At 37.9% G+C, this 26,165-nt stretch overlaps 1 protein-coding gene and 1 pseudogene across 1 annotated transcript; both read right to left on the reverse strand.

The window, feature by feature from the left end:
- Positions 1 to 716: 716 nt before the first annotated feature.
- LOC120289976 lies at positions 717 to 1,969 on the reverse strand (annotated as a pseudogene).
- Positions 1,970 to 23,808: 21,839 nt separating this feature from the next.
- Positions 23,809 to 25,915, reverse strand: LOC120289977 (disease resistance protein RUN1-like). The gene is made up of 2 exons (XM_039305395.1): positions 25,676 to 25,915; positions 23,809 to 24,540 (listed from the first exon to the last, which is right to left on the reverse strand). The coding sequence occupies exons 1-2, from the start codon at positions 25,913 to 25,915 to the stop codon at positions 23,809 to 23,811; spliced, it is 972 nt and encodes a 323-aa protein (XP_039161329.1).
- Between the last annotated feature and the right edge of the window lie 250 nt (positions 25,916 to 26,165).

A 26,165-nucleotide genomic window follows, 5' to 3' on the forward strand; every position in this document is an offset into this window, starting at 1 on the left:
AAACTTTTGACAATCTGCTAGTATAGTCTATTTAGCCAATTTTAGCCAAAAATCACTAACATTAACGATGGTTGTTCTGTATGGCACAGACGGTGTTAATATTGACAAATTTTACAATTTTTTAAATATTATTTTCTTTTTTTCCTTTCTATGTTTATTTTCACAAGTCTGAGCCAACAAGCATTTGGTTTGGTTGATGGCCACCTCACTCTCACTAAGATCCAGGAGGGCCACAACGCCCTCACTAGCCACAAGCAAGGGGCTTATGGCTCTCACCCTTGGCCGACAAGGGCATCGTGGCCCTCTCTGGCCAACAAGAGAGGTCATAGCTCTCTCCTAGATTTGGTTGAGGGCCCAATGCCCTAGCCTATAGTGGGCAAGGGCACAAAGGTCCTTAGCCGAACCTTGCCTATAGCTGGCAAAGGTCTGCCCACTTTTAGTTTAAAAGAAAAAAGAAAAGAAATAAAACAACAAACAAAAAAGTACTAAAAATTCATAATTTTTAAAAAAAAAATAACAAAATTATCAACCTTAGCATTGGTCATGCCATGTAGGACAGTTGATGTCTATGTCAGTAATTTTTGTCAAAATTGGCTGGATGGACTATTTTGGCAAATCGTCAAAAAATTTAAGACTCAATTGATACAACTGAAAATTTAAAAACTTCAACGCGGGAAAACCCCTGCAAAAAAAATAAATAAATTCTGCAGTCGTTGTAAAGCGTGTATCTACATGATGCCACTCACCCTATAAAGGAAGTGGGAATAACGCTGAGCAAATTACGAACATAGGATTAATGACGATGAAATGAACCATATGTAACTAGGACAGAGACGCTATATCCTTAGAGAACCCAATGAGTGAATCACTACCACTTGCATTGAATCCTGTGCATGTGCCTAAAATCACACTCGAGCACCAAACTCCCATCCAATCTTGTCATAACAAAGCTCTCCACCTAAGACATGGCAACCGAATCTCTTCCACTTCCTGTCACCTTTGAACTCTTCCACTCTCTCCACTCTCACTTCTCTTCCTGATCCACCATCATCATGAGCCCACACTCCTTCCCTCATCACCACTTCATCTTCTCAGCAATGGCCTCACTCACCCCAATCTGATTCCTCTCCGTGCCTTGTCATGTGTCATGACCTTGAACCACACAAAGCCATCACTAATCCCATCATCATCCTTCACTGCTCTCAGGCCGAAGACCGAAGCCTCCTCCTTTGTCAAAGCCACATTTACCCTTGCCTTATTATTGTCCTCGTTGTTCACATTATTCTCACACGTGTGAAGCTCCTCCCACTTTTGCTCAAGTATCATCTTGTAGAACATTGACTTCTTCATTTGGTGCTTGGTCTCGACACCTTCATCCCTGACAAAAACACATGGGCAATACCATTCCCCACAGCAATAGGAGCAGTAGACTTGACTCACACCTAGCCTCTGGATTAATCAAGGCTCGTGTGGATATCAGAATGTAACAGATGAATAAGCTGTAATTCGGATTCAATTGCAACAAAAGTAGTTTAATATAACATAGATGGTATCTCTTTTAGTTTCTGTGACTATAATTGGTCAAGAGAAATTAACGCATATTGCATACCCAAAGAACATGTTGAGTGCAAACTGTAGTTAGTACTATTACACATACCCTCGGTATTTGCCCTCCGCAGTTATGATATAATAGATGTTGGATGAGAGAGGCCTATCGAGTGCCGGAATGAACCAGAGCGTGGTTTCGGGGTCTTCACATAATGACTGGAAGAACAGGACCCTGTCCTGAGGAAATGGAAGCTTCGTGACCGATGTGATCTCGTACCCGCAGCAATTCGTGTTCTCTGCTTCTGCTTCCACGTCCGTGATCACCAGGTAGCCTGAAAATGGACCTTCATTTGGTAACTCCTCAAGAGCGCTCGTTGACTTCCTGCATGCAGACAGAGGCCGAGTCGCATACATCTCTCTCTCTCTCTCGCTGATGGTGGTGATTTTTTACTATGCCATTTATACGACAATTGAGGAGACTATTGCACCAGTTCTTGATTGACAGAATGGAAATTTACCTTAAAGAAGGCCAAATATGACATATATATTTTGTATTTGTTGAATCGTTTTAAGGGTAGAATGAAATGGACATAATGCATTTCTTTAGTGATTACTCATGCATTTCTTTTGAGCAAATTAAGATTGGATTTTTGTATCATGCGCGGTAATGCATCGGTAATGCATCTCTTTCTATTTGATTGCAGTGAATTTTAGCCATGACTTTAATATTGAAACCACAAAAAAAAAAAAAAAAATGAGAAGACTACTGCACGATCCTTGGTTGAGAGAGCGGAAATTTATTTTAAAGAGGGCCGAATATGAGCAATTGTTTATATCTGTTGAATAGTTCCAAGGGTTGAATCAAATGGACATAATGCATTTCTTTAGTGACTACTTGTGCATTTCTTTTGAGCAAAATTAGAAGTACTCATCCGATTCCGTATCATGCATTACCTATAAGATAAATGTGTTTAGTTTACTGAAAATTTCTTGTCACTAGAAAATGTTTTCAATAAATTCACTTTCGGAGAAAGCAAACCATTCTCTAGTGTTTGTTTGTAGGGAAAACAAGTTGAAAAAGTTGGTTTTGGTTTCGATAATTCACTAAATGGCATATGATAATAAATAAACTATAATCAAGATCTGCTTTGTTTATTCTGTAGTTCATCAAAATAGCAGGACTTACGAAAATTATGAAATTTTATCCAAAAAATGTTGTATATGATGGTCTTTTGGGAATGTGGAAGAATATAAATTTATTATGAAGAGAGTAGACAAGATTATCGAGAAGAAATATGAGACTTGCTGGGAAAAAAAAAATTGATGAGAGAGATCGGAGAAGGCAAATAATAACAATCAAGGAAAAACGGCTCCTCGAGGGCCATCAATAAATCTAAAGACCGAATTGATATTATTTATATTGATATGTTTGTAGTATAATACTATATATCGATATCGATTGGAAATTAAATATATATTCTATGTAGATAGAGTCAAAAACTATCGGAAGGTCCTGAATTAGACCAATGGAATTCTGTCAGATTTCTTTCTTGCTAAATCAAAAAGCCATATTCCCCAATCTAAGCTTATTATTTTCAATTCATAGTTAACTTTCCAGATTTCTCTTCATCCCCTCCTCTACATCCTTTTCAATGCCGTCTACAGCATTTGCCTTTTCTAGAGTATTGTTGTCGGCTAAATATGAGTCTTGTTTGAAGTTTGTTTGTAAAAACAAACCAAGTGCATGTTTCCTTGTCCCACATAGGAGAAATGGGAGGAAGTGGGACAATTAATAAGTTTGGGGTTTCTTTAGTATACCTAAAGAGATGATTGGGTGTGGACTAGACCCTCGCTGGACGCTGGCTTCCCTCCGCCATGGCCGAAGGAGAGAAGAAGAAGAAAAAGACCAAAATGCCCAATTCCGTTAACTTTAACTAACGGAATGACGAAATTGGTCAATTTTCAAATAGTCAGGGACTAAATCGGACATTTATCGATAGTTCAGGGACGAGATTGCATATTAAGTAGAAGTCCAAGGACCATTTTCCTAATAAACAAAAGAGCAAAAAGGGAAAAAAAAAAGAAAATCCAGAATTTTTTTTTTTAAATTTGAACAAATTGTCCATGTCAGTGTTGGCCTATCATGTCCAACGTCCACATTGGTGACTTTCAGCCAATTTTGATCGGAAGTATTATATTGATAAATCATAAAAAAATTCATAACTAAATTAGTAAAATTGAGAGATTTAAAGTTAAATTGGCCATCGTAAAATAAGTTTAGAATTGAATTGGACATTTATTTGTGTATGTATGAATACGTCAAATCTCAAAGTTTCCAGAACGTTTGTAGTATGTACGCAACAAACTGGGTTTATCTCTGGCTGATAAGTCTAGAAGCGGAATTGAAGGAAAGACAATGACTCCAAGTCAAGGGGGCATTAACTGTGTTTAGAGGGAGTTATCTCTTTTTTTTTTCTTTTCTTTTTCGGTCGAATAGAGGGAGCTATCTCGTAGGGTCAAAATTGTGTAGCGTGATAGGGAAGGCATTAGTTGCTACCAAGAGAATTTTCCAAGTCAGATTTATGGGTTGTTGGGCTTGCAAAGCTAGTCAGATAGGATAATGCATGGACTTAGTTTATGCGTAGTGTAATGGATACAAATAATCACCCAATGCAAAATTGGTATGCACGTTTGTGTTTGTTTTTATGGCTCCGCACATTTTTAAACGTGATTGGCTTGATCTCATATATTTAAAACTATGGAATAGTTGCTATTTACCAAAGTATGCATGGAATTGCTTCAAAGAGGATTTTGAGAAAATATTATATCGTCTATCCACCATAAAGACCAAGCTTGACTTTATTATTATTCATATCAGCCTTGTAGCAAGACCCGTAGAGTTAATTTATTAGATGGTATGGATCCACGTCCACACAATATCTTCTAGAATACATAATATGTTTGTCACGCCCTGACCCGCTTCGAGCATGCGGCACCCCTCACTCGTTGTCATTCATTTCCTTTAGGTCATTCGATTGCGACATCCCAGGAGTCGTCGCCGACACAATCGTTTTATTCGATTAAATACGCAAGTGGAAGCATAAACAATTCACCCAATCAACAAATAGGGATAGTTTCGAACACACTTATAATTACATATATGCATCCATAACGTCATTACAACATACCAGCTATTTATATTCAAACTTGAACGTCACTCATTACGCCATTTCGTGTTCAATCAAAATACGCGGTCATTCGCACTTCCAACTCCAATTTAAAGTTTTAACAACCAAAAATTGCAAAATAGTACATTTGTGACACAATGAACATCAATTAGTTTCCATTAAATTAAATTAATACTACAAAATGGTATACATGTGACAAACAGAGAGTAAAATCCTAAATTAGTATTTCTGTCAACTGTCATTTGTCATCCAACTCAGCAATTTGATTGTAAAATTTAATGGAAACTAAGGGATGGTGAATTTGTCATAAGTTTACCAATTTACAGTTTTTGGTGGTCAAAAGATTAGTTTAGAGTTAATTCTTCACAAGTATATTAGTTTGGGATTTTCGTAGTGCTAACCCATTTTAAAAAATTGCACAAGTTGAAAACATTCATGATTTATGTTCCTTTTTCCACATTACATCAGATATTAGAAGCAAAGCCCAAGTCAAGTCATTATGAACTAAAACTAACCCAATATTTTACTGACCAACTCTTCCACAAATGGATAGTTTTGTTTCAATTTTTGAGAATTGCAATATTCTATTAAAAACAGAAAAAATCTAATGAACTAATTGAAAAATTAAAGAATGACTTAAGGGTTTTAGAACTAATTTGGCCACTTGGGTGTGTATCACCCCGTCATATCTCAAAGTTTCCCGAATGTTTGTAGTATGTACGCAACAAACTGGGATTCTCTCTGGCTGATAGGTCTAGGAGAAGAATTGACGGAACGACGATGACTCCAAGTCAATGGGGCATTAATTACGTTTAGAGGGAGCTACCTCGTAGGGTCAAAATTGTGCAGCGTGATAAGGAAAGGCATTACTTGCTACCAAGAGAATTTTCCAACTTAGTTTCATGGGTTGTTGGGCATGGGGACAATTACTCCAAGTCAATGGGGGCATTAATTACGTTTACAGGGAGCTACCTCGTAGGGTCAAAATTGTGCAGCGTGATAGGAAATGCATCAGTTACTACCAAGAGAATTTTCCAAGTTAGTTTCATGGGTTGTTGGGCATGGGGACAATGACTCCAAGTCAATGGGGGCATTAATTATGTTTAGAGGGAGCTACCTCGTAGGGTCAAAATTTTGCAGCATGATAGGAAAGGCATCAGTTGCTACCAAAAGAATTTTCCAAGTCAGTTTCATGGGTTGTTGGGCATGGGAAGCTAGTCATGATAGGATCACGTATGGACTTTGTTTATGCGTAAAGTGATAAATATAAATAATCACACAATGCAAAATTGTTATGCAAACTCGTGTTTATTTTTTATGGGTCCATATGTTTTTTAAACATGATCGGCTTGATCTCGTATATTTAAAACTATGGAATACTTACTATTTACCAACGTATGCATGGAATTGCTTCAAAGAGGGTTTTGGAAAAATATTGTATGGTCTATACATCAAAAGGACCAAGCTCCTCTTTATCGTTAGTCATGTGAGCCTTACAGTCAGACTCGCACAGTCAATGTATTAGATGGTATGGATCCTCGTAATCTATAGACCACACAATGACTTCTAGAAGGCAAAAAAATATTGGTATAAATATGTGTTCCATTAATTTATTGACACGCCTATTTACATACTTGTTTTTTATTTAAATTTTGCCCTTTTCTCTTTCAATTCTTTCCTTTTTCCTTTGGGAAAAAATTCATATTTTGCTCTTCATTCTTGACAAAATGTAAATTGAATTTATTCAATTAGTTTCTTAAAAAAAAAAAAAATTTAAACATGATTAGATTTAATATGAACCTTTTGGCTATACGAAATATTTAGAAACCTTCAACCATAACTTCCCCTTTTTTCCTTCATTTTTCACTCAATATGAAAACATAATTTAATTTCTTGAAAATTTTACGATTGAATTTTCTAAACCCGAAGCTTTAGTAGTTTATTAGATCCTGTTAGTGCATCACATAAAAAAGATTTATTATTTGCTTTCCTCAACACCAATAAAAAGCTATTTTTGTATCTTGCACAATTTAAAAACATTCACATATTATTTTCCTTTTTCCGCATTACGTCAAATATTAGAAGTAAAGCTTGAAAAAACTTAGCATTATATAAGACTCAATTCGTTTTGCGGAAAATGTACAATTGTGGAAAATGTTTTTAAGAAACCATTTTTTTGGAAAATGACAATTACAATATTTGGCTGAAACTTGAAAATGAGCTAAAAATATTTTTTGTCATTCGGTATCAAAAATCTCATTTGGTTTCCTTTGTGCACCACTTTTAATAACTTTTTTTTAATTTTTGTAAAAAATTGAAATTTTAATTATTTTAATATTATTTTTTTTTTACTATTTCTTTTCTTTTTTTCTTCTTCTTCGGCCAATTGCTGGCCATGGCGGCAGGACGACGAGGCGGCCTAACGCAAGCTCTAGCTCACTAGATTTCGGTGAGCCAAGCCGAGCCAAGCCGACCTTGGGTGAGACTCCACCTCGCTAGATTTGACTAGTAGACCCTTGCCCAAGCCGGCGAGCCGCCTAGGTTGGCGAGCTAGGCAAGGCTCAAGCCTCACCAACCTTTGGCAAAGTCGGGTGGGTCTTGAGCTTGCACAGTGGCCGGTGTTAACAGCCATCATGGTGGCGATCGGTTGAGGAAGAAAAAGAAAGAAAGAAAATAAAATAAAAAATTGAAAAATAAAAGTTAAAACCTTAAATTTTTTAAAGAAAAGAAGAAGAAGAAGAAGAAGAGGGAAATGTGTTTGGTGAAAGAAAGTGCTTCACTTAGTAGTGAAAGAAGGATGATGAAAAACGTTTTCCGCTTTCCCCACTTTTGAAAGTGTTTTTCCATTGACAAAAAATGTTTTCCTTGATTAATTTATTTTCCGTGAATTGAATGATGGAAAATTTAGAAAGTTTTTTTTTTCTTTTTTTTTCTTTTTCTGAAAGTTGTTTTTTTTTTTATATGAATGGAGCCTTAGAGACATGGTAATAATTTTGATTTGTATTTGTTATCTTTAGGTAGTTTTATTCTATAGCCTATTGTTATATGAAGTTGGATTGCGCTTATGTTAGTGGCTGTCGAATTGGGCTAGGCACATGATTTGTACGGAGTACAGTTTTTGGGGTCGTGAGGGAATTGGTCTGACCCTTTTTTTTTTTTTTTTTTTTTGGTCGAAATATTGTTCATTCATTACTAGCCCACTAAAGGGGCATCTTTAGTTGGAACATCTAAGCATAAGATTAAAATTAAAGGTTGAGGAGGATATGAAAACCAATTACTTGTGAAGAGAATTTGCTTGATGGGCTTTAGTGACCCAATCCGTGACCTTGTTTGTTTCTCGAGGCTCATAGATGATCGAAATTCCTTTAAGCTGGGCCAGTAAACTTTTGTAGTCTTCCACAGTGGACCAAGCCGGCCAAGGGGGCTCTTCAAAGCCGATGAGCAATGCACAAGGGGTAAGTGATCTGTTGACACCCGCAGATCAGCTTCGTCGTGGCTTTCAAATCGGTTTCAGTCTGGCCTTTCTCTTTGGCAGCTACAAAGTTCATTGGATTGCCATAATCCTGCTCATGGCTGTCTCTCCCACATCAGAAATACTCTCCACCTTAATTAGAATGAAAAAAGGAGAAACTATCTCCGTTATCCGCTTACTCTAATATTAGTACAGTCAATATATTATAATAAATTGACGATTAAATATTCATTTGATTTTGTGTTTATTGATATTGTATAAATTGAAATACAATGTTTCTATTCATCATTCAATAAGAGTAGTTTATTTTGCCATAATCCTGCTCATGGCTGTTTCTATTCATTTGATTAAATATTCATTTGATTTTGTGTTTATTAGTCGAGTTGCCAAAATGCCAATTAATCGAGATGCTTATTGTATGCAAGTTACAGAAAAAGAATCGATATACGACAGCTCCTTTATCTATGTTGAATTATTAATGAGAGTCACAAGACTAACACAAATAGTAGTTGTTTGTAAATGTACATAAAGCTAAGATTTCCTTGTATCAAATTGACATAACGAACAAATTCTAAGTCTGTAATTTGTGACTTGTATGGAATCACAGTTTGTTTTCCCACTTGCCGAGACAATTGCTTCGCTCACTACATTATTTATTTCACGTAAAAGTGTATAATGTTTTGAAATTCAGCATTAGGTGGAGATTAGCCGAATTGAAGAGGGAAGTCGCAAGTGGATTAAATCTTATCTTTTCGAGAGATTTTACATTAGTTCTTTTATTTCAAAGGCGTAAATGTCATTCCTTATTATGTCCTTTAGCGTATGTATTTTGTCTAATCTAAAGTTTCTTTATTACTAGTCTATGAATAGTGTTTGTGAAGTCTGAATCGAGGGTTCCCTGAACCACATACGATCATTTTCATCACGGAACGTAGTCAAAACCAAACTTCTTCCACGAGATCTCTCACCATCAATTATGAAAGCCCTGGTTTTCGTGTGTAGTGAGCAAAAAAAATGAGGTACTCTCATTTGTGTGTCGTGTCCAACGGGCGCACATAGTGATGCAAAAACCGATTCTGTTATGAGCATCTCCAACCTAGCGTTCTGGAATCCTCCAAAAGCTCCATGGCGCTGAGTTGCTTCGCTCGGTCCCTCGCGCGCTTGTGACGTCCGCAGATCTGGAAGGCGTCGGGGGAGGAAGGGAGAAAGAAATAGAGAATGGGCCGAGTCTTTCTTGACGGGCTCCCCGACAGTGGGGCCTTTCTTTCTTACTCTTATTGAACCTCATTTGGTGGGCTGCCTAAGGAAATGGGTCGGCAAGAAGAAATTAGTGAAGTCTCATCGGTGGGCTCTGAGCTTGGGTTAATGGATCGAATTCAACTTCGAAGAAAATGAAGCAAAATGGGTCCTGTGGTTTAGATCTGAATCGCGGCACTAAAAATCAAATTTGGGCGACATGAGCTGGGCCATGATAAGAAACATGTTTTCCTCTCCGTATACTCCAGAGCAAAATGGAGTTGTGGAAAGAAAGAATAGATCTCTTCAAGAAATGGCTAGAACACTTTTAATTGAAAGTAAAATTTCTTCACTTTCTTTGCTATATTATAAATAGAGTCTTTCTAAGACCTATTCTTGATAAAACCCCCTATGAATTGTTCAAAGGTAAGAAGCCTATTGTTTCAGCTTTCATGTGTTCGGTTGCAAATGCTTTATTTTGAAAAATGCAAATGATCGAGTTGCAAGTTTGAAGAAAGATCGATGAAGGCATCTTCCTTGGATATTCTACATCAAGCAAAGCTACAGAGAGTCTTTGGGAAGAATCAATGAATGTCAAATTCCAAGACTTCAAGATGAATTTGAATCCTCTAGATCTTCTCAAGATTCGGAAGTCCATTCATTTATAAAGAAAAAGATCATATTTCCGTTCCCAAAGATCTTATTATTGGCGAACTTAATGAAGGAATATTTCTAGTGATTTAATATCAAAATTTACGGACTAAGTAAGTTTTTATTACAAAATGGTTTTGTCAAAGGTAAAGTAGATACTACTTTGTTTTCAAAAAGGAAAACAAAAACTTTTTACTTGTTCAAATATATGTTGATTCTAATGAAAGTCTTTTGATGGGAGAGTTTATACCAATTCTCGTAAGATTTTTCATTCTCATCGGTCTTTGGTATCCAAAGAGGGGAGACTTTAATCTTCTAGGATACTGGATGCGAGATCTGGCCGGTTGCGAATCGATAGAAAAAGCACCTCGAACTTGTCAACTACTTGGAAACAGAACGGTGTCTTGGTTTTCAAGGAAGCAAAGCTTGTAGCTCTTTCAACGCATGTAAGCTGAGTATGTAGCTCTTGGGGCTGCTGTTTCGCAAATTCTATGGATAAAACAAAGCTACAAGACTTTGGCATTGAAGACTCATGCACGTAAATCGATGTGACAACACCCGGTCGATAAATCTCACCAAAAATCCAATCCTTCATTCAAGAGCAAAGCATATTGAGATTCGACATCACTTTATTAGAGATCATATTCAAAATGGAGAAATCTCGATTCAATTTGTTGATTCAAAGTCAACTAGCGGACATATTCACAAAGCCTTTGGAGAAGAATCAGTTCGACTTTATCCGTTCAAGACTCAACATTTTGAAGCTTGAAGAAGTTAAAGTCTAGAGACTCACCAACTCTAAGACTCGATCTCTTAGACTTTAAATCCGAGACTCAATCATTCATGGCTATATTTGTAAGTTGTATTTCATCTAAAAGGTACTAATTGTCATTTAGTTATATTAACTCGAAAAGGTACGATCTTTTGTTTAATAATTTTGGCATTTATTGATTTTGAAAGAAGTGATCGTTCACTTTCCTTGCACCGATTGAACTTCCTTTTTCAAAGCGAGTTATATATATACAGTTTTTTTCCTTTCAATCTTCAAAACCTAAGGCACTCTCCTCTCGATATCTTGTTTCTACTCTTTTGTTCATCGTCGAGAAAGTGGTCATTTTTCTTGGGAAAGCAAGTGAAGGAATCCTCCAATAGACAAAGAAAGATGTCGTCTTCGAGGAAATCATCAAGAATCGCAAACGGGGACCACAAAGAATGAAAAGGGACCAACTCATTTCGATCTCACGAGGAAGAAGACTTACCAAGTCGGCGACAAAGTCCGGTCGCTCTCCTCCACGTCATTGACATCTCCCCGCCCACAAAGTGCAAGTCATAACTGAAGAAGAGATAATCGGGATGACCCAAGCATAAGAGTTCAAAGCCCTCCTTTTTGTATAAACTTTATCGTGCATTGAAAACGCACAGTGTACTCCATTGAACTATATAGATGACTTCCTTAAGGACAAAAATTATGGGAATGAGTATCTTTTGAAGAAAATGGAGGAATGGGGAATTGCCCCAGAAAGGAAACAGAGGAAGCACTGCAGGAACATTCCAAGTGATCCTCGTATGCCGAGACAAAATTTAATTGAAGGGAACGAATGATGACAGAATGTTCCTTGAATTTAAACCTAAAATGGGTGTGGCAGCAAAAGGTGAAAGGAAATCGGATGGATTTGTTTAAATCCAAGGATCGGAAAAAAAGTGTATTTCGGTCGTTGAAAAGAGGGTAATCAACCCTAGAAGTGTCAATTTTGACTTCTGGATTCCATCAACTTGAACCTAAGAGAAGTTGAATTTGCTTCAACTTGAGACTTTTCGCTCGACTCCACAGACGGGTATGATCATCGACCGCTTATTTCTATTCAAATCTTAGCTTTTGGATGCGAATAGAATTTCATTCGTGTTCGAGACAAAGTCTATGTGGTAGATGTGAATATGTTGGCGGACATAGTTGGAGTTGAACGGGGACGCTATCTCCCAATCAAAGTCTCATCGCTCGAACTTCTCGATCTTGTCAAAGATAGGGATGTAGATAAGAAAATTATCTATTCAGGATGAATGCCATCAACATTGTGCTTCACAAGATTGTGATCAATTGTCTCGCAACCTAAGTCTACTTCAAAGACTTCGTGTCTCTTTACGGAAGCAAAAATTGATGTATGCGATCAACTCGGGACGAAGTTTTTCTCTCCCGCACACTATTCTTTTCCATATGTACGAGCGGTGTCAAAAGACAAAGGACAATTGCCTTATCTCGGTGCAGTGACCAAGATCTTCAGACATCCTCGAATATTGAACTTGCCACATACTTTTTGTGTTCGAACGTGTGATAAGATGGTGGTAGGGTTGAAATGTTAATGAAGATGCGTCTGCAAGAACTCTCTAAGGCAATGGAGAAATTCAAAGTGAAATCTCTAGTCCACCGTCGCGAAAAAGGAAAGGAAAGAAGGCCATTGGTGCTTCATCGAAAAAGAGGAAAAGAACTTTTATCCTGGAGGATGAGGATGAGGATGAAGATGATGAAGATCCCACTATTCCAGCACTGACAAGAACAAGACGTTCTGTGTCTTATCCGACAGAACTTCAGCAGAGCAGAGAAGAAGAAGAACAGAGAGAGAAGGAGAAAGAAGTTGAGGAAGAAGGAGAAGAAGAAAAAGAACAGTCACGCGTAAATCAAGAGAAGGAAATCAAGAGCATGATATTCACTCTTCCCCTTTCGATGTCCTAGAGACAGGGGGAGTTAGCGAGCAAGAGAGGTCTCCACCTCATGCCTGAAGATCCAAGACAATCTCCGGAAGACCTAAGAAGTTCGGGTCTCTCAATTGCACGAAGAAGGTGATACGTCGATTCCAAATCTGAGACCGTTCAGAAGCGCCATCGTTCGCATACACACCATCTCGAGAAAGCCAATGCCATACATGACGGATGATTCTGCAGATCTTCGTAGTATCATGAATATTCTTCGAAATGCGTAACTGATATATATTCGGATTGTGAAATCCAAGCTTTGAAGCATCCGACAAGCATCTTCGGTCTCTCTGGAAGATAAATTCAAAGACCTCGCCCGCAACTTCAAGCCAATGCCAAGAGAAGAGGTAGCTCATCTGCGAGAAGATCCGAAGAAGCTCGAAGGAGAGTCCAGTCCATTGGGGATTTCCGAGATCGTGCGCATTTTCTTACTCTTATTGAACCTCATTTGGTGGGCTGCCTAAGGAAATGGGTCGGCTTAGTGAAGTCTCATCGGTGGGCTCTGAGCTTGGGTTAATGGATCGAATTCAACTTCGAAGAAAATGAAGCAAAATGGGTCCTGTGGTTTAGATCTGAATCGCGGATTTGGGCGACATGAGCTGGGCCAAACTCTTTTTCTTTGTTCTCTTTCATTTATTTATTTCCGTTCCTTTATATTTCTATTTAATATCATTATTTTTTCATTCTCGCAAAAAGATGCATAGTTCGCCTATTGACGAAAATTCAGGTGTAAAAAATTACTAGCGGCGAAAAGATCAGTCTCATCAAGTCTCTCGTACAAGAATTAAAAGAGAGTTAAGCGTAGCTACTTTTCAGTCTCGGTACAAGGCCAAAAATGTCATGTACACAACCTATAAATAGAGGAGATGATACATGAAGGAAGTTGATCACAAAGCATAGTTCCCACCAATAACATACTGAAAGGAAGCGACTACTCGGCACGCCTTTGAAATTCTGGACTTGAATTGTTCGGCAGCATCTTGCATCTGGAAAATTCCATATTTCCTAATTCATAGTAGGCAAACTTTCCAACGAGTCGCAATCAATTAAATTCAACTCTCTTAGGTTTTGTAAGCTGGAAAGATCTGGTAGCTTTTTTAAGGATGGGCAGAAGCATATCCATAAGCTTTCAGTGATTCTAATTGTTCGAGACCTTGTATCTCAACTAGCTTTGGGCACTGGTCAACTCAACATACAAAAGTCGTAGCTTTCTCAAGCTTGGTAAATGGGATAGTCTCTCAAGAAATTGACACTCCAGTAAGTCAAACTGGCGAAGGTTCTCCAACTGTCCAAGCACATCCAGTGGAATTTCGGTTAAGCACGACCTCCAAATTGCAAAATGGAACAAATATTTGAAGGTGTGAAGGTTTGACCATCCATATGTGGACTCAAGATCAAATAACGACAACCTCTCAATTTTGGGTGGACCCCGATCAAGAGATTGAAAGGTGGAGCTTGGTAATCGGAATACCACGAGTTCGGTAAGAGTACTTTTTTTTTTGGGTCGAAAACAAGACGATAATATTAATACTTGAGAGTTCTTAAACAAAAGACCCATCGGGGCATCCAAACAAAGCAAATCCCAAAGATGCTGGGAGGCCAGACTACCCAAGAATGGGACAGGGAATTCATTCTATGGGCCTTAGCTACCCAATCTGCTACACAATTTGCGGAGCGAGTACAATGGGCCAAGGAGATTTTTTTAAAATAGCCCAAGAGGAATTTAGCTTCGTCCACTAAAGGCTTAATTTCCCACCGCACGTGGTCTTCTTTGACCATTGCATCTAGAAGCTCGCAGCAATCACTTTCCAGTTGCAAGTGCAGGTTTTTCTCTTTCTTCGACTGAAGCAGCTTCAAAGCTTCGACCATGGCCAGTGCCTCCGTTTGGATCACCGATGAAGCTGGAACAATTTTTGCAAACCCATCAAGAAAGGTCCCCGTAGCATCTCGGATAACCCCGCGACGGCACCTTCTGTAGCTCCCTCAACATAAGCTCCATCAATGTTCATTTTTAAGGTATGCGCCTTCGGTGGTATCCACTTTTTGGTCGATTGAGCTGATTCTGAGTAAAGTTTCAAGCTTTGATGGTTCCATTTGCTGAAATTTCTGAGTGACACTTTTGCTGAGCTGATTAGGGCTTTCGAATTTGGGGCAAGCCTCCGAAACACGAAGTCATTCCTCGCTTTCCACATAAACCACAAGAAGGTTGCAATTTCTTTAAAGGTCAGTGAGTTTTGTTGGTGTTCAATAAGGTCTTGAAGCCAAATTTCTATTCGCGTAATATTGTGACGTGATACTTGCATGTTAATCTCAGGGTCCGACCAAATTGAACTAGTCCAGCAACAGAGCAAGAAGAGGTGTTCTATAGATTCCACTTCTTGGTCACAAAAAGGACATGTTGGTCGAGGTATAATTTTCCTCCGATAAAGATTCTCTGTTGTAGGGAGTGCGTTTTGACATATGTTTTGAAAAGTGCTAGTACGTGCACCTAGAGGGGGGTGAATAGGTGCGAAAACAAATTTTGCAAAATATAATGTAGAATTTTACTTTTAACCCGAGTCTGGTTAATAGTAGACTTTGAAAAGGAAATTGAACTCTAACAATTAAATAGAGTTACGAACAAAGTAAAAGAGTTCAGGGAAGAGAATAAGAACATAAGGTTTATAGTGGTTCAGCTTAATCCAAGCCTACGTCCACTCTCCCACACTGACAGCCCACCGGCTGGATTTCACTATGAATCAAAAGAGTCGTTACAAAGATCACGTCCTGATTCCACAAAGTATAGAGACTCTGCTACACTTCCTCAAGGCCTCACAAATGTATAAACTCTCTTTTGAGTACAAATTTACGCTCAACAATTGAATCAGCAAAGAACAATGAGCTTCAGACTTTGGAATTTATTTATCACTCACACACTCGAATAACTAGAGCGTCTCCCTTAAATACTCCTCCATGTCTTCATAATCATTGGCACCTTCCAAAGGAGTTCTTCCAATCTACCCATTGAACAGAATCAATTATGAAGATCTCGAGTTACTTAAGGAATGTGATGATAGCCCACCAATCCTGCTTGCCAATACAATCAGGATCTAGGTTTCCATAAGTAGAACCTTCCAAGTATACTTCGCCAATCAACGGATCCAAATTACTCGAATAAATTTTAAAACGAATAATAGATCTTGAGATGCTATCTCCAACTATGAGATCTTCTTTATCCGCTCGAATCAAAACTTTAAAGAAATACTTAATTTCTGGATATGTCTTCTTCGACGGTCTAGAAACTATCAATGAGGGCAGACTTTAAATCTTGAGTCTGGCGGTCTGGTGGTCTTCAGACTTTGACGACAGAGTCTGCAAGTCTTCAGACTAGACTGATGGAAACGTTTTGTTAGCTTCAAAACAAATAAGGAAGTTTTCTCCAACAATCTCCCCCTTTTTGATGGTGACAAAACTTTCCTGCAGATTTGGATATTTTTTACCTGCAAGACAATACTTAAGCAGACATGGATATCTCATAAAAGATAAATGGATTAGGATAAAGATAGTATCGAATCTGCATCCATAGGAAATGAGTTAGTCCTGTAAAAACAACTATCTTTGCCATGAACACCAATAACGCTTAAGATCCTGTAAGCATTAAACGATCAAACAATCCAAACCAAACCAGTCACAACCAAACAAAAGTAAAGTCAAATAATAAAGTCAAACAAAAGTCAAATCTGCACCAACTTCTCCCCCTTTTTGTCAGCATTAAAAAGGTAGAGACGAAAAGAGAATTGGATAAAATTAAGATTGTTTTGGAACACGAACAAGTTGGAAATCTCCCATCGACTTGACAGTCTCCTCCAGCTTTCTCAGATCCTCCTTTAGTTGCGCTACTTCCTCACCCTTGGCAGTTGCTTGAACTTGAAGATTAAAGGCCTGAACTTGATTGAGCAAAGAAACTGAAAAGGCTTGACTGGCATTCTGCATATTCTGAATTTCGCATCCTAAGGCATAAATTTGGCCTCGCATTTCCATGAGAACATCAAGCAATCTTCTAAAGTTTGCTGAGTTGTCAGTTTGAGTGCTTGCTTCAGCATGATCAGTTTGTGGAGTATTGGCAGATGATGGCATTTCAGCATGAGCACCCTAACTTAGAGATGAAACCTCATGACCTTCTTTAGGAAATTGAGAGGCATATACATCTTCTGGATCGACAGGAGAACGACTAACATCATCACTAGTAAAAGCAAATGAAGAAGTACCTCTTTTCTTAGTAGCTCCCCCTGTTTCAGTGCCTTTAGGTGGAGAGAAGTACTCTTCATATTTTGTCTCTTCTTCAGTGACATGATGATCTTGTTCTTCTCTTTCCCCTTCTTCTACAGTTCTTTCTTCCTCTGCTTCTTTCCTCATCGATTCCCTCTCTTCACTCCTCTATTCTATCTCTTCTTTGTCTTGATCCTCTCTCTCCTCTGTCTCTGGAACAAAACGCTGTAAGTTCCTTAAGGAAAGAGCGAAAATGATGACATCTTCCTCATCTTCTTCATCCTGCAAAATGAGTAGTGCTCTCCTTTTCTTAGATGGAGTTGTCATGGGCTCCTTACCTTTCCGTTTTGCAGCCATAGAGTCTTGACAAGTCTTGACAGGGGTCTTCTCTTTAAAGCGCTCTAAAGCCTTGTTTAGCTCCTTTCAGATGCATTTTGGAAATAGAGGTTGTTGCAACGTATTTGATGATGCGTTTTGCAGCACTTAGATGAGATTCTTTGGGATCTGATTGAAATTTGGCACAAATGCAAACACTAAACAAAATGTCAGGTCTAGAGGCAATAAGATAAAGAAGTGAACCAATGATACTCCTATATAGCTTCTGGTAAACTTTATTTCCTCCTTCATCTTTGTCCAGCTTCGAAGAACTTGACATTGGTATATCAATCTTTTTGCAATTCTCCAAACCGAACTTTTTAACAAGTTCTTTAGCATATTTTTCTTGGTAAATGAAAGTTCCTTCCTTCAATTGTTTTACTTGTAGTCCGAGAAAGAGGGATAGTTCACCCATCATGCTTATCTCGAATTCATCCTGCATAGACTTAGAGAATTTCTTGAACAGACTTTCGTTAGGTGATCCAAAAATAATATCATCAACATAAATTTGAACAATTAAAATGTTTTTACTTTCTCTTTTAATAAATAAAGTAGTGTCTACTTTACCTTTAACAAAGCCATTTTGGATTAAAAACTTACTTAACCTGTCGTACCAAGCTCGAGGTGCTTGCTTTAAACCATATAGCGCCTTTTTTCAGTCTGAATACAGAGTCTGGTTTCCTTGGGTCTTCAAAACCGGGAGGTTGTTCCACATAGACTTCCTCTTGGATAAATTCATAAAGGAATGCACTTTTGACGTCCATTTGGAATAACCTGAAATTCTTATAACAAGCAAAAGCAAGTAATAATCTAATTGCTTCTAATCTTGCTACCGGTGCGTAAGTCTCATCATAGTCTATCTCTTCTTCTTGCGTATATCCTTTAGCCACGAGTCTTGCTTTGTTCCTTATAACTTTTCCTTTCTCGTCCATCTTGTTCCTGAAAACCCATTTAACTTCAATAACAGATTTACCTTTTGGTTTAGGAGTCAATTGCCAGACATCGTTAATACTGAATTGCCTGAGTTCTTCTTGCATAGCTTCAATCCAACTTTCATCAGTTAAAGCTTCTTCTATGCTTTTGGGTTCTATTTTAGAAATAAGAGTCATAGCACTAGACTCTTCATGCTTTTTGGATCTTGTACGAATCCTCCTTCATCAATGTCGCCAATAATGAGTTCTTTGGGATGACTAGACTTGTGCTTCAAGTTGCTGGTTGGTCTAACAGACTGCTGATCTTTTTCTTCATTTGATTCTTTAACGATCATTCGTTGTTGACCTTCTGAAGTCTGAGTTGCTTCTGGAGATTTAGATTTTGTAGAGTCTGGAGCAGGTTCAGATTTTTCAGGTTGAGTCTGGATCGATTGATTTTGTATAAGTTCTTGAAATTTGACATTCATCGATTCCTCCATAGATTGAGTCTTTTTGTTGTATACTCTGTAGGCTTTGCTGGTGGTTGATATCCAAGGAAGATTCCTTCGTTTGATTTTTCTTCAAACTTACCAATTCGATCATTTGCATTTTTCAATATAAAACATTTGCAACCAGACACATGAAAATAGGAAACAATTGGCTTATTTCCTTTGAACAAGTCATAGGGAGTTTTCTCTAGAATAGGCCTTAAGAAGACTCTATTAATAATATAACATGCTGTAGAAACTGCTTCAGCCCAAAAACGAGAAGAAATGTTGCTTTCAATTAAAAGTGTTCTAGCCATTTCTTGCAACGATCTATTCTTCCTTTCCACAACTCCATTCTGTTCTGGAGTGTATGGAGAGGAGAACATATGCTGAAAACCAGATTCATCACAGAATTTAGCAAAATCTTGATTTTCAAACTCACCTCCATGGTCTGTTCGTATACTCAAAATAACATACCCTTTCTCATTCTGTACTTTCTTAGCAAACTTTATAAAATAAGGAAAAATTTTAGACTTACTTGCCAATTTATATACCCAAGTAAATCGGGAATAATCATCCATTATTACTAGGCAATATTTCTTTCCACCAATGCTCTGAGTCCTAGTTGGTCCAAAGAAATCTATATGTAGGAGCTTCCGCACACGATTAGTGGAAACTTGATTTATTGGTTTGAAAGAACTTCTAACCTATTTTCCCAACACGCATGGTGTGAATAGATCAGATTTTTGGTATGTCAGGTTGGGTAGTCCACGAACAAGCTTCTTTGTAGAGATCTTGGCTATTTGCTTCATGTTGATATAGCCAAGTTTTCTATGCCAGAGATTAGCTTCCTCTTGAATTGAAATTAGACATTGAGATTTTTCTGGTTTGATGTCCAAAAGATAGATGTTCCCATGTCTTCGTCCCGTGAACGTCTGAGAGAAGTCTTTACTGGTTCCCGAACATATTCCTTCTTGAAAATTGATTTTAAAACCTGTGTCGCACAGTTGACTGATACTCAGCAAATTGTAGTTGAGTCATTCCACTAAGGAAACGTTGTTGATTATGAGACTTCCAATCTTTACTGTTCCGCATCCGACAATTTTTCCTTTGCAAAGAGATTTTTCCACCATTAACTTGCATAACTTTATGAAACAACTTGAATCCCCTGTCATATGTCTTGAGCATCCACTATCCAAGTACCATTTGACCTTTTTCTTGATAGTGACATGCATTTAAAAAAGAAACTCAAGCTTTCTTTGGTACCCACACTTTCTTGGGTCCAATGGAGTTAGTGCAATATACGGTCTTTGCCCAAACCTTCTTAACAGGTTTCCAAACCATGGGACATTCTTTCTCAAAATGTTCTGAGCTATTGCACTTAGAACATTTAAGAGCACTACGGCCAACAGGTTTTACAAAGACTTTTTGAAAATGATTTCTATAGAAGTCTTTTATAGGTCTTTGTTTGATTCTTTCCTTTACTTTTGGAAAATCAATTAGAGGAATGGTTTCAGAAGTCATTCCCAATCCTAAATTGTTAAAGTAAGGTCTTTGTGCTGAAAGAATCTTTTCCAATTTCTCAGATCCTATAGAAAACCTTTTTGAAATACTTGAGATATCATTTTTCAAAAGTCTGAATCTAATTCTGATACAGTTCATCAATATATTTAGAGACTTTAGTAGGAATTTTTAAATTACTTACCTCGATTTCACTGTCTAAGTCTGAGTCTGTATCTATCTCAAAGTCTGAATCTAATTCCGATTGTGCCATTAGATAAATATTATCATAATCATCATCACTCTCTTTACATTCAGTATCACTCCAAGTTTCTGCTTTGAGTGCCTTTCTATATTTCTCAGCTTTTCATTTCTTTTTCTTCAACAAGGGACAGTTGGGTCTGATGTGTCCCTTTTTCTTGCATTCAAAACAAATCACATCTTTATTAGATTCATCATCCTCAGCTGATTTATTTTGAAACTTTTGAGAACTTTATTTCTTCCAATTGAATCTTTTTCCCTTTTTGTTCAGTTTTCTGAACCTTCTTATCATGAGAGCAAGCTCTTCATCGTCCATATTGTCTTCAGATTCTTGTAACATCAGAATCATCATTAGATTTTAAAGCAATGGATTTTCTACCTTTGGGATCTTCATCTTCATTGATTTGCTCCACTTAATAAGACTGAAGAGTGCTAACCAATTCGTCAATGGAGAGTGGCATGATCATTTGTATCTCCCTTATTGAGATCTTTACGTGATTCTAATCTTTGGAAAGTCCACGCAGCAGTTTGTTAATCTTCATGGGTCCAGAGATTGGTTGACCTTGATACTTAAGACCATTCACGATTTCTAAGGACTAAACATGTTAGTGATAGATTCTCTTGGTTTCATCTTGAAGGCTTCATATTGACCGAGCAGAATATTGATTCTGGTTTCTTTCACTTGATCGGTTCCTTCATAGGTGATGTACAACCTATCCCGAGACTTCTTTAGCTGTTTCACAAGAAGATATTCGGTTATATTTAGTAGGAGATAATGCACAATATAAGGAATAAATTGCTTTTGCATCAAGAGCTTGTCTCTTGGTTATCTCTTCTTGAGTCATCTCACTAGCCTCAATAGCTTCTTTTCCCCTTTTTGAGATTGTTGTAGCTTTAGGAATGATTCCTTTGTCTACCACATCCCATTCCAAAGGATCTTTTGATCTTAGGAATGCCTTCATCTTGTTTTTCCATATACTGTATTCCTTTCCATCAAAATAAGGCGGTTTGGTGTTGCTTTTCCCTTCAACCAAACCTGGAGCCAACATACTAGCCATGGATCGTTAACTCTGAAGTAAAAACACTTCAATTTAAATGAGTACACAGGCTCTGATATCAATTGAAAGTGCTAGTACGTGCACCTAGAGGGGGGTGAATAGGTGCGAAAACAAATTTTGCAAAATATAATGTAGAACTTTACTTTCAACCTGAGTCTGGTTAACAGTAGACTTTGAAGAGGAAATTGGACTCTAACAATTAAATAGAGTTACGAACAAAGTAAAAGAGTTCAGGGAAGAGAATAAGAACACAAGGTTTATAGTGGTTCGGCTTAATCCAAGTCTACATCCACTCTTCCGCACTAATAGCCCACCGGCTGGATTTCACTATGAATCAAAAGAGTCGTTACGGTATCACGTCCTTGATTCCACAATGTAGAGACTCTGCTACACTTCCTCAAGACCTCACAAATGTATGCTCAACAATTGAATCAGCAAAGAACAAAGAGCTTCAGACTTTGGAATTTATCTATCACGCGCACACTCGAATAACTAGAGCGTCTTCCTTAAATACTCCTCCATGCTTTCATAACTGTTGGCACCTTCCAAAGGAGTTCTTCCAATCTACTCGTTGGACATAATCAATTAGGGAGATCTCGAGTTACTTAAGGAATGTGATGATAGCCCACCAATCCCGCTTGCCCATACAATTAGGATTTAGGTTTCCATAAGTAGAACCTTCCAAGTATACTTCACCAATCAACGGATCCAAATTACTTGAATAAATTTCAAAACGAATAATAGATCTTGAGATGCTATCTCCAGCCGTGAGATCTTCTTTAGCCACTCGATCTTCTTTAGCAGCTCGAATCAAAACTTTAAAGAAATACTCAATTTCTGGATATGTCTTCTTCGACGGTCTAGAAACTGTCAATGCGGGCAAACTTTAAATCTTGAGTCTGGCGGTCTGGTGGTCTTCAGACTTTGACGACAGAGTCTGCAAGTCTTCAGACTAGACTGATGGAAATGTTTTGTCAAGTTCAAAGAAGTTTTCTCCAACATGCTCCACATAAAGATCTTAAGTTTAGGGGGTGTCTTCATACTCCAAATATGATTCCATAATTTACCGGCAAGAAAGTTCTTAGAAACTTCAATGCGGGCAAACTTTAAATCTTCATCGGTGGTCTTCGGACTTTGAAATGCAAGTCTTGACTTCGATGGAAATGTTTTGTCAAGTTCAAAGAAGTTTTCTCCAACATGCTCCACATAAAGATCTTAAGTTTAGGGGGTGTCTTCATACTCCAAATATGATTCCATAATTTACCGGCAAGAAAGAAGATGTTGCTTTCATAATATGTTGTGGCTTGTTTGTTTTTCGGATCATATCATAGGCACTTTTCACTGAGTAGATACCTGATTTGGAAGCCATCCACATCAATTTATCTTGCGTGGCATGAGAGCTGAGTGGCATTGCAAGAATTTCATTCACTTTGTTTGTTCATCGAACATTCCGTGAGCATGTGAACATCCCACTTTCTCTGATTTTGTATAATCAAATTAGCAACTTTAATTGGGTCACTAGAGTTGGTTGGTCCCCCGATAATACCTCGTTTTAGCCACCTGTCTTCTCAGATATTGATATTTTCTCCTGTACCTACTGACCATATAACCGAATTTGTAATAGTATCTCTTCCCATCAACAAACTTTGCCAACCCCAAGAGGGGTGGGATCCCTTCCCAGCATGCCCAAATGCTCTCGTAGAAAAATAAATTCCCTTGAGAATTTTGCACCATAAGGATGACTGAGTTTGAGATAGCCTCCATGCTTGCTTCCCAAGCATTGCTCTATTGAAATCCAATAAGTCTCTAAAGCCCATTCCCCCTTTGTCTTTTATGCTTTTAAGCACTTCCCATCTTTTCCAATGCAAAGTCAGCGGGTAACGCGGTCATTTCCAAACGGTCCACTGACAACTCACGCAACCTAGTTAGCCTCCCAATCCACTACAAATCTTGAGCTTGTTATGCGTTTAGGGGTGCATGAGGCATATCAACATATCTACGACGACCAAAATCGAATAAATGCATAGCACGTAAGTCGGTCAGGTTTGATACATTCGGAATCCTCTGTAATGTTGAAGATGAAATGACCAAACGTGACAAACTTGTAGGAAACTCTGGCAGTTGTCAAAGCTCCTCACAACCACCCATAGTCAATCTCGTAAGTTGAGAAAGCCGACTAATACTTGGTGGCACCTCATAAATATGGGTTCCTGATAAATTTTGCTCTTTCAAAGATGATAGCTCCCCAATTTCCATTGGAATTTCTCCCTCCAAAAATATGCAAATTGAAGAATCTAATTCTTCAAGCTTCTTCAACATCCCTATCGTCTTAGGAAGCTTTCTTAATTTACATCCTTCCATGTCTCGAATCTCCAATCTCTTAAGCTCTCCGATTGAATCAATCAGCTCAATAATGTTTGTGGACAATATAATCAACTTGACTAGATTTTTCAATTTCCTAATTGACTTTGGAAGTTTCTTTACAAATGAATTACATAAAGACAACACTTGAAGACCAGGTATCTCTCCAATTGAATCCGGAAGTTGAAGGAGTGCAAGATTTTCCATCCTTAGTGTTGATAGACGCTTTAGATTACCTAATGAGTCTAGCCATGATTGACGTCCCATGTCTAGGTTGAGCGTGGTTGGAGCTCCCTTAAGCACCCACAAAAGAATACACCCCTTAATTTCCAAGTGCTTCAAATGCTGCAGCATAGTAATGGATGGGTCAATTTCAACCAACCTATGACAATTCTTGATGACGAGTCTCTCCAAAGTAAAGGATGTAGAGAAGTTAGGTGTCTTGATCAACCTTTTACAACTCATGAGATGTAGAGCTCTTAACCTGCATTTTCCCTGTAAAATTACTCATGCAAGAATGTATAAAGACTGTCAAATTTACTATGCCCAAGGAAAAAGAGTAAATGTAAATTAGCTTGTATCACACGATGATCATACCGTGATTTGGCCCCATCCACTCCAATCATCTGTAATGTCAGATTCTAAGATTTTAAGGACAATCAAATTACTTGGAGAGAAGTTTGTAGCTTGAAACTCTGAAGGACAATTTTTCCAAGAGAGCCATCTTAGCTCCAAGAGGAGATTTTGGAAGTCCCCTACAAAGATTCTTCCATCCAATTTGAGGAACGTTAAGTTTACCAGCCATGAAATGTCTTCACTTGTAAAATTGCACACTTGAGATTGTCTCCCTAGTTTGAGTGCTACTATTTCTTTGGTTCCTTATTAAAGGAAATTAGAGCTCAATTAGCCTAAGCTTTGGTGAACATAAGAAAAAGGTCCATGAATTTAACATAAAGTAGTTCTTTATCTTGGTAAAAGGCTAGGAGGGGTAATAGTGGAGCTACCTCTCCAAGATTTAAATAAGGGTCTCACACCCTCTATGTAATGTTTGGGTTGAGTGTTACTTATTCAATTTGCCCATAAGTGTATGAGCCTATCGAGGTGGCAAATACCTAATACACAAGTTGACAAAGATTCGCTTATGCATTACTTGAACTTGTGACCTTATAGTTGTTCAAAAAAAAAAAAAAAAAAAGGAACTTGTGACCTTATCGAAGATAGTGTGACCTTTTTACTACTAAGCTACCATGTTCTGTGGTAATCTAACATGATACCGACCTATATTCTACACTAAGTGAAAAGCAGAACTTTGATCAATATGTACCTCTTTCTTTTGAATAACATCCATGGGTACGATGGTACACCATATTCTACTCTGCTCTCTAGGATTTTTTATGCTCTCTCTACAAACAAGTTCCCTTCCTAAATCTTTGAGTTGGTCATGTGTCCAAATGTGATTGTTCTTTATTTTTATTAGAGACTTATTAATAAGAATTGGGATGGCTTCATTGGGATAAAGTTGACAAGCACTCCACATAAAAATTGAATTGCTTCTTCGTTCGCCGGCCATGTGACATGCAACGTCAAGGAAGATTTCTTTATGCTCATATTCCAACCTGTCATAACTTACCTTCAATACCTCCTGAACTTCTTTGTGAGGCTTTTTCTTTAGCTTGGCTAATACATCATCGCATACTTCTTCACTTTCCAAGTAAAGTGAGGATCCGATGACCACAAGAGACAGTGGAAGTCCACCAGTGATTTTCACAATTTCTCTTGTTATTTTATCATATTCACATGGAGGAGCATTGCTCTCAAATGCATATCTGTTGAAAAGTTGGATAGCACGATTCTGATCCATCTCCTTCATTTCATAGAAGTAATAAACCTTAGGATGCCTTGAGGTATTATTCTTGTTAATTCTGAAAATACTGATTCCCTAGTTGTCACAATAATTCTACTTCCCGGACTGAACCATTCGCACTTCTTTGCTAGCTTCACAAGCTTGTCCCTTTTATCCAAATTATCATGAACAATTAGAACTTTTTTGTGGTGGCATTTGCTTTTAATCACGTTGATCCCAAAGTTGGTATCATGAACCTTTAAAGATTCAGACTTGA

Source organism: Eucalyptus grandis, chromosome 11, assembly GCF_016545825.1.
Source record: "Eucalyptus grandis isolate ANBG69807.140 chromosome 11, ASM1654582v1, whole genome shotgun sequence".
In the NCBI taxonomy this organism is placed as follows: Eukaryota; Viridiplantae; Streptophyta; class Magnoliopsida; order Myrtales; family Myrtaceae; genus Eucalyptus; species Eucalyptus grandis.

What these genes read in the sequence shown, in the direction of transcription:
- LOC120289977 (XM_039305395.1), bottom strand. Translation starts at nt 25,915, where the DNA reads ATGAAGGAGATGGATCAGAATCGTGCTATCCAACTTTTCAACAGATAT. An exon ending in AAGTTCAGGAGGTATTGAAG is followed by an intron (nt 24,541 to 25,675) that starts GTAAGTTATGAC and finishes GTAATTTTACAG; the next exon opens with GGAAAATGCAGGTTAAGAGC.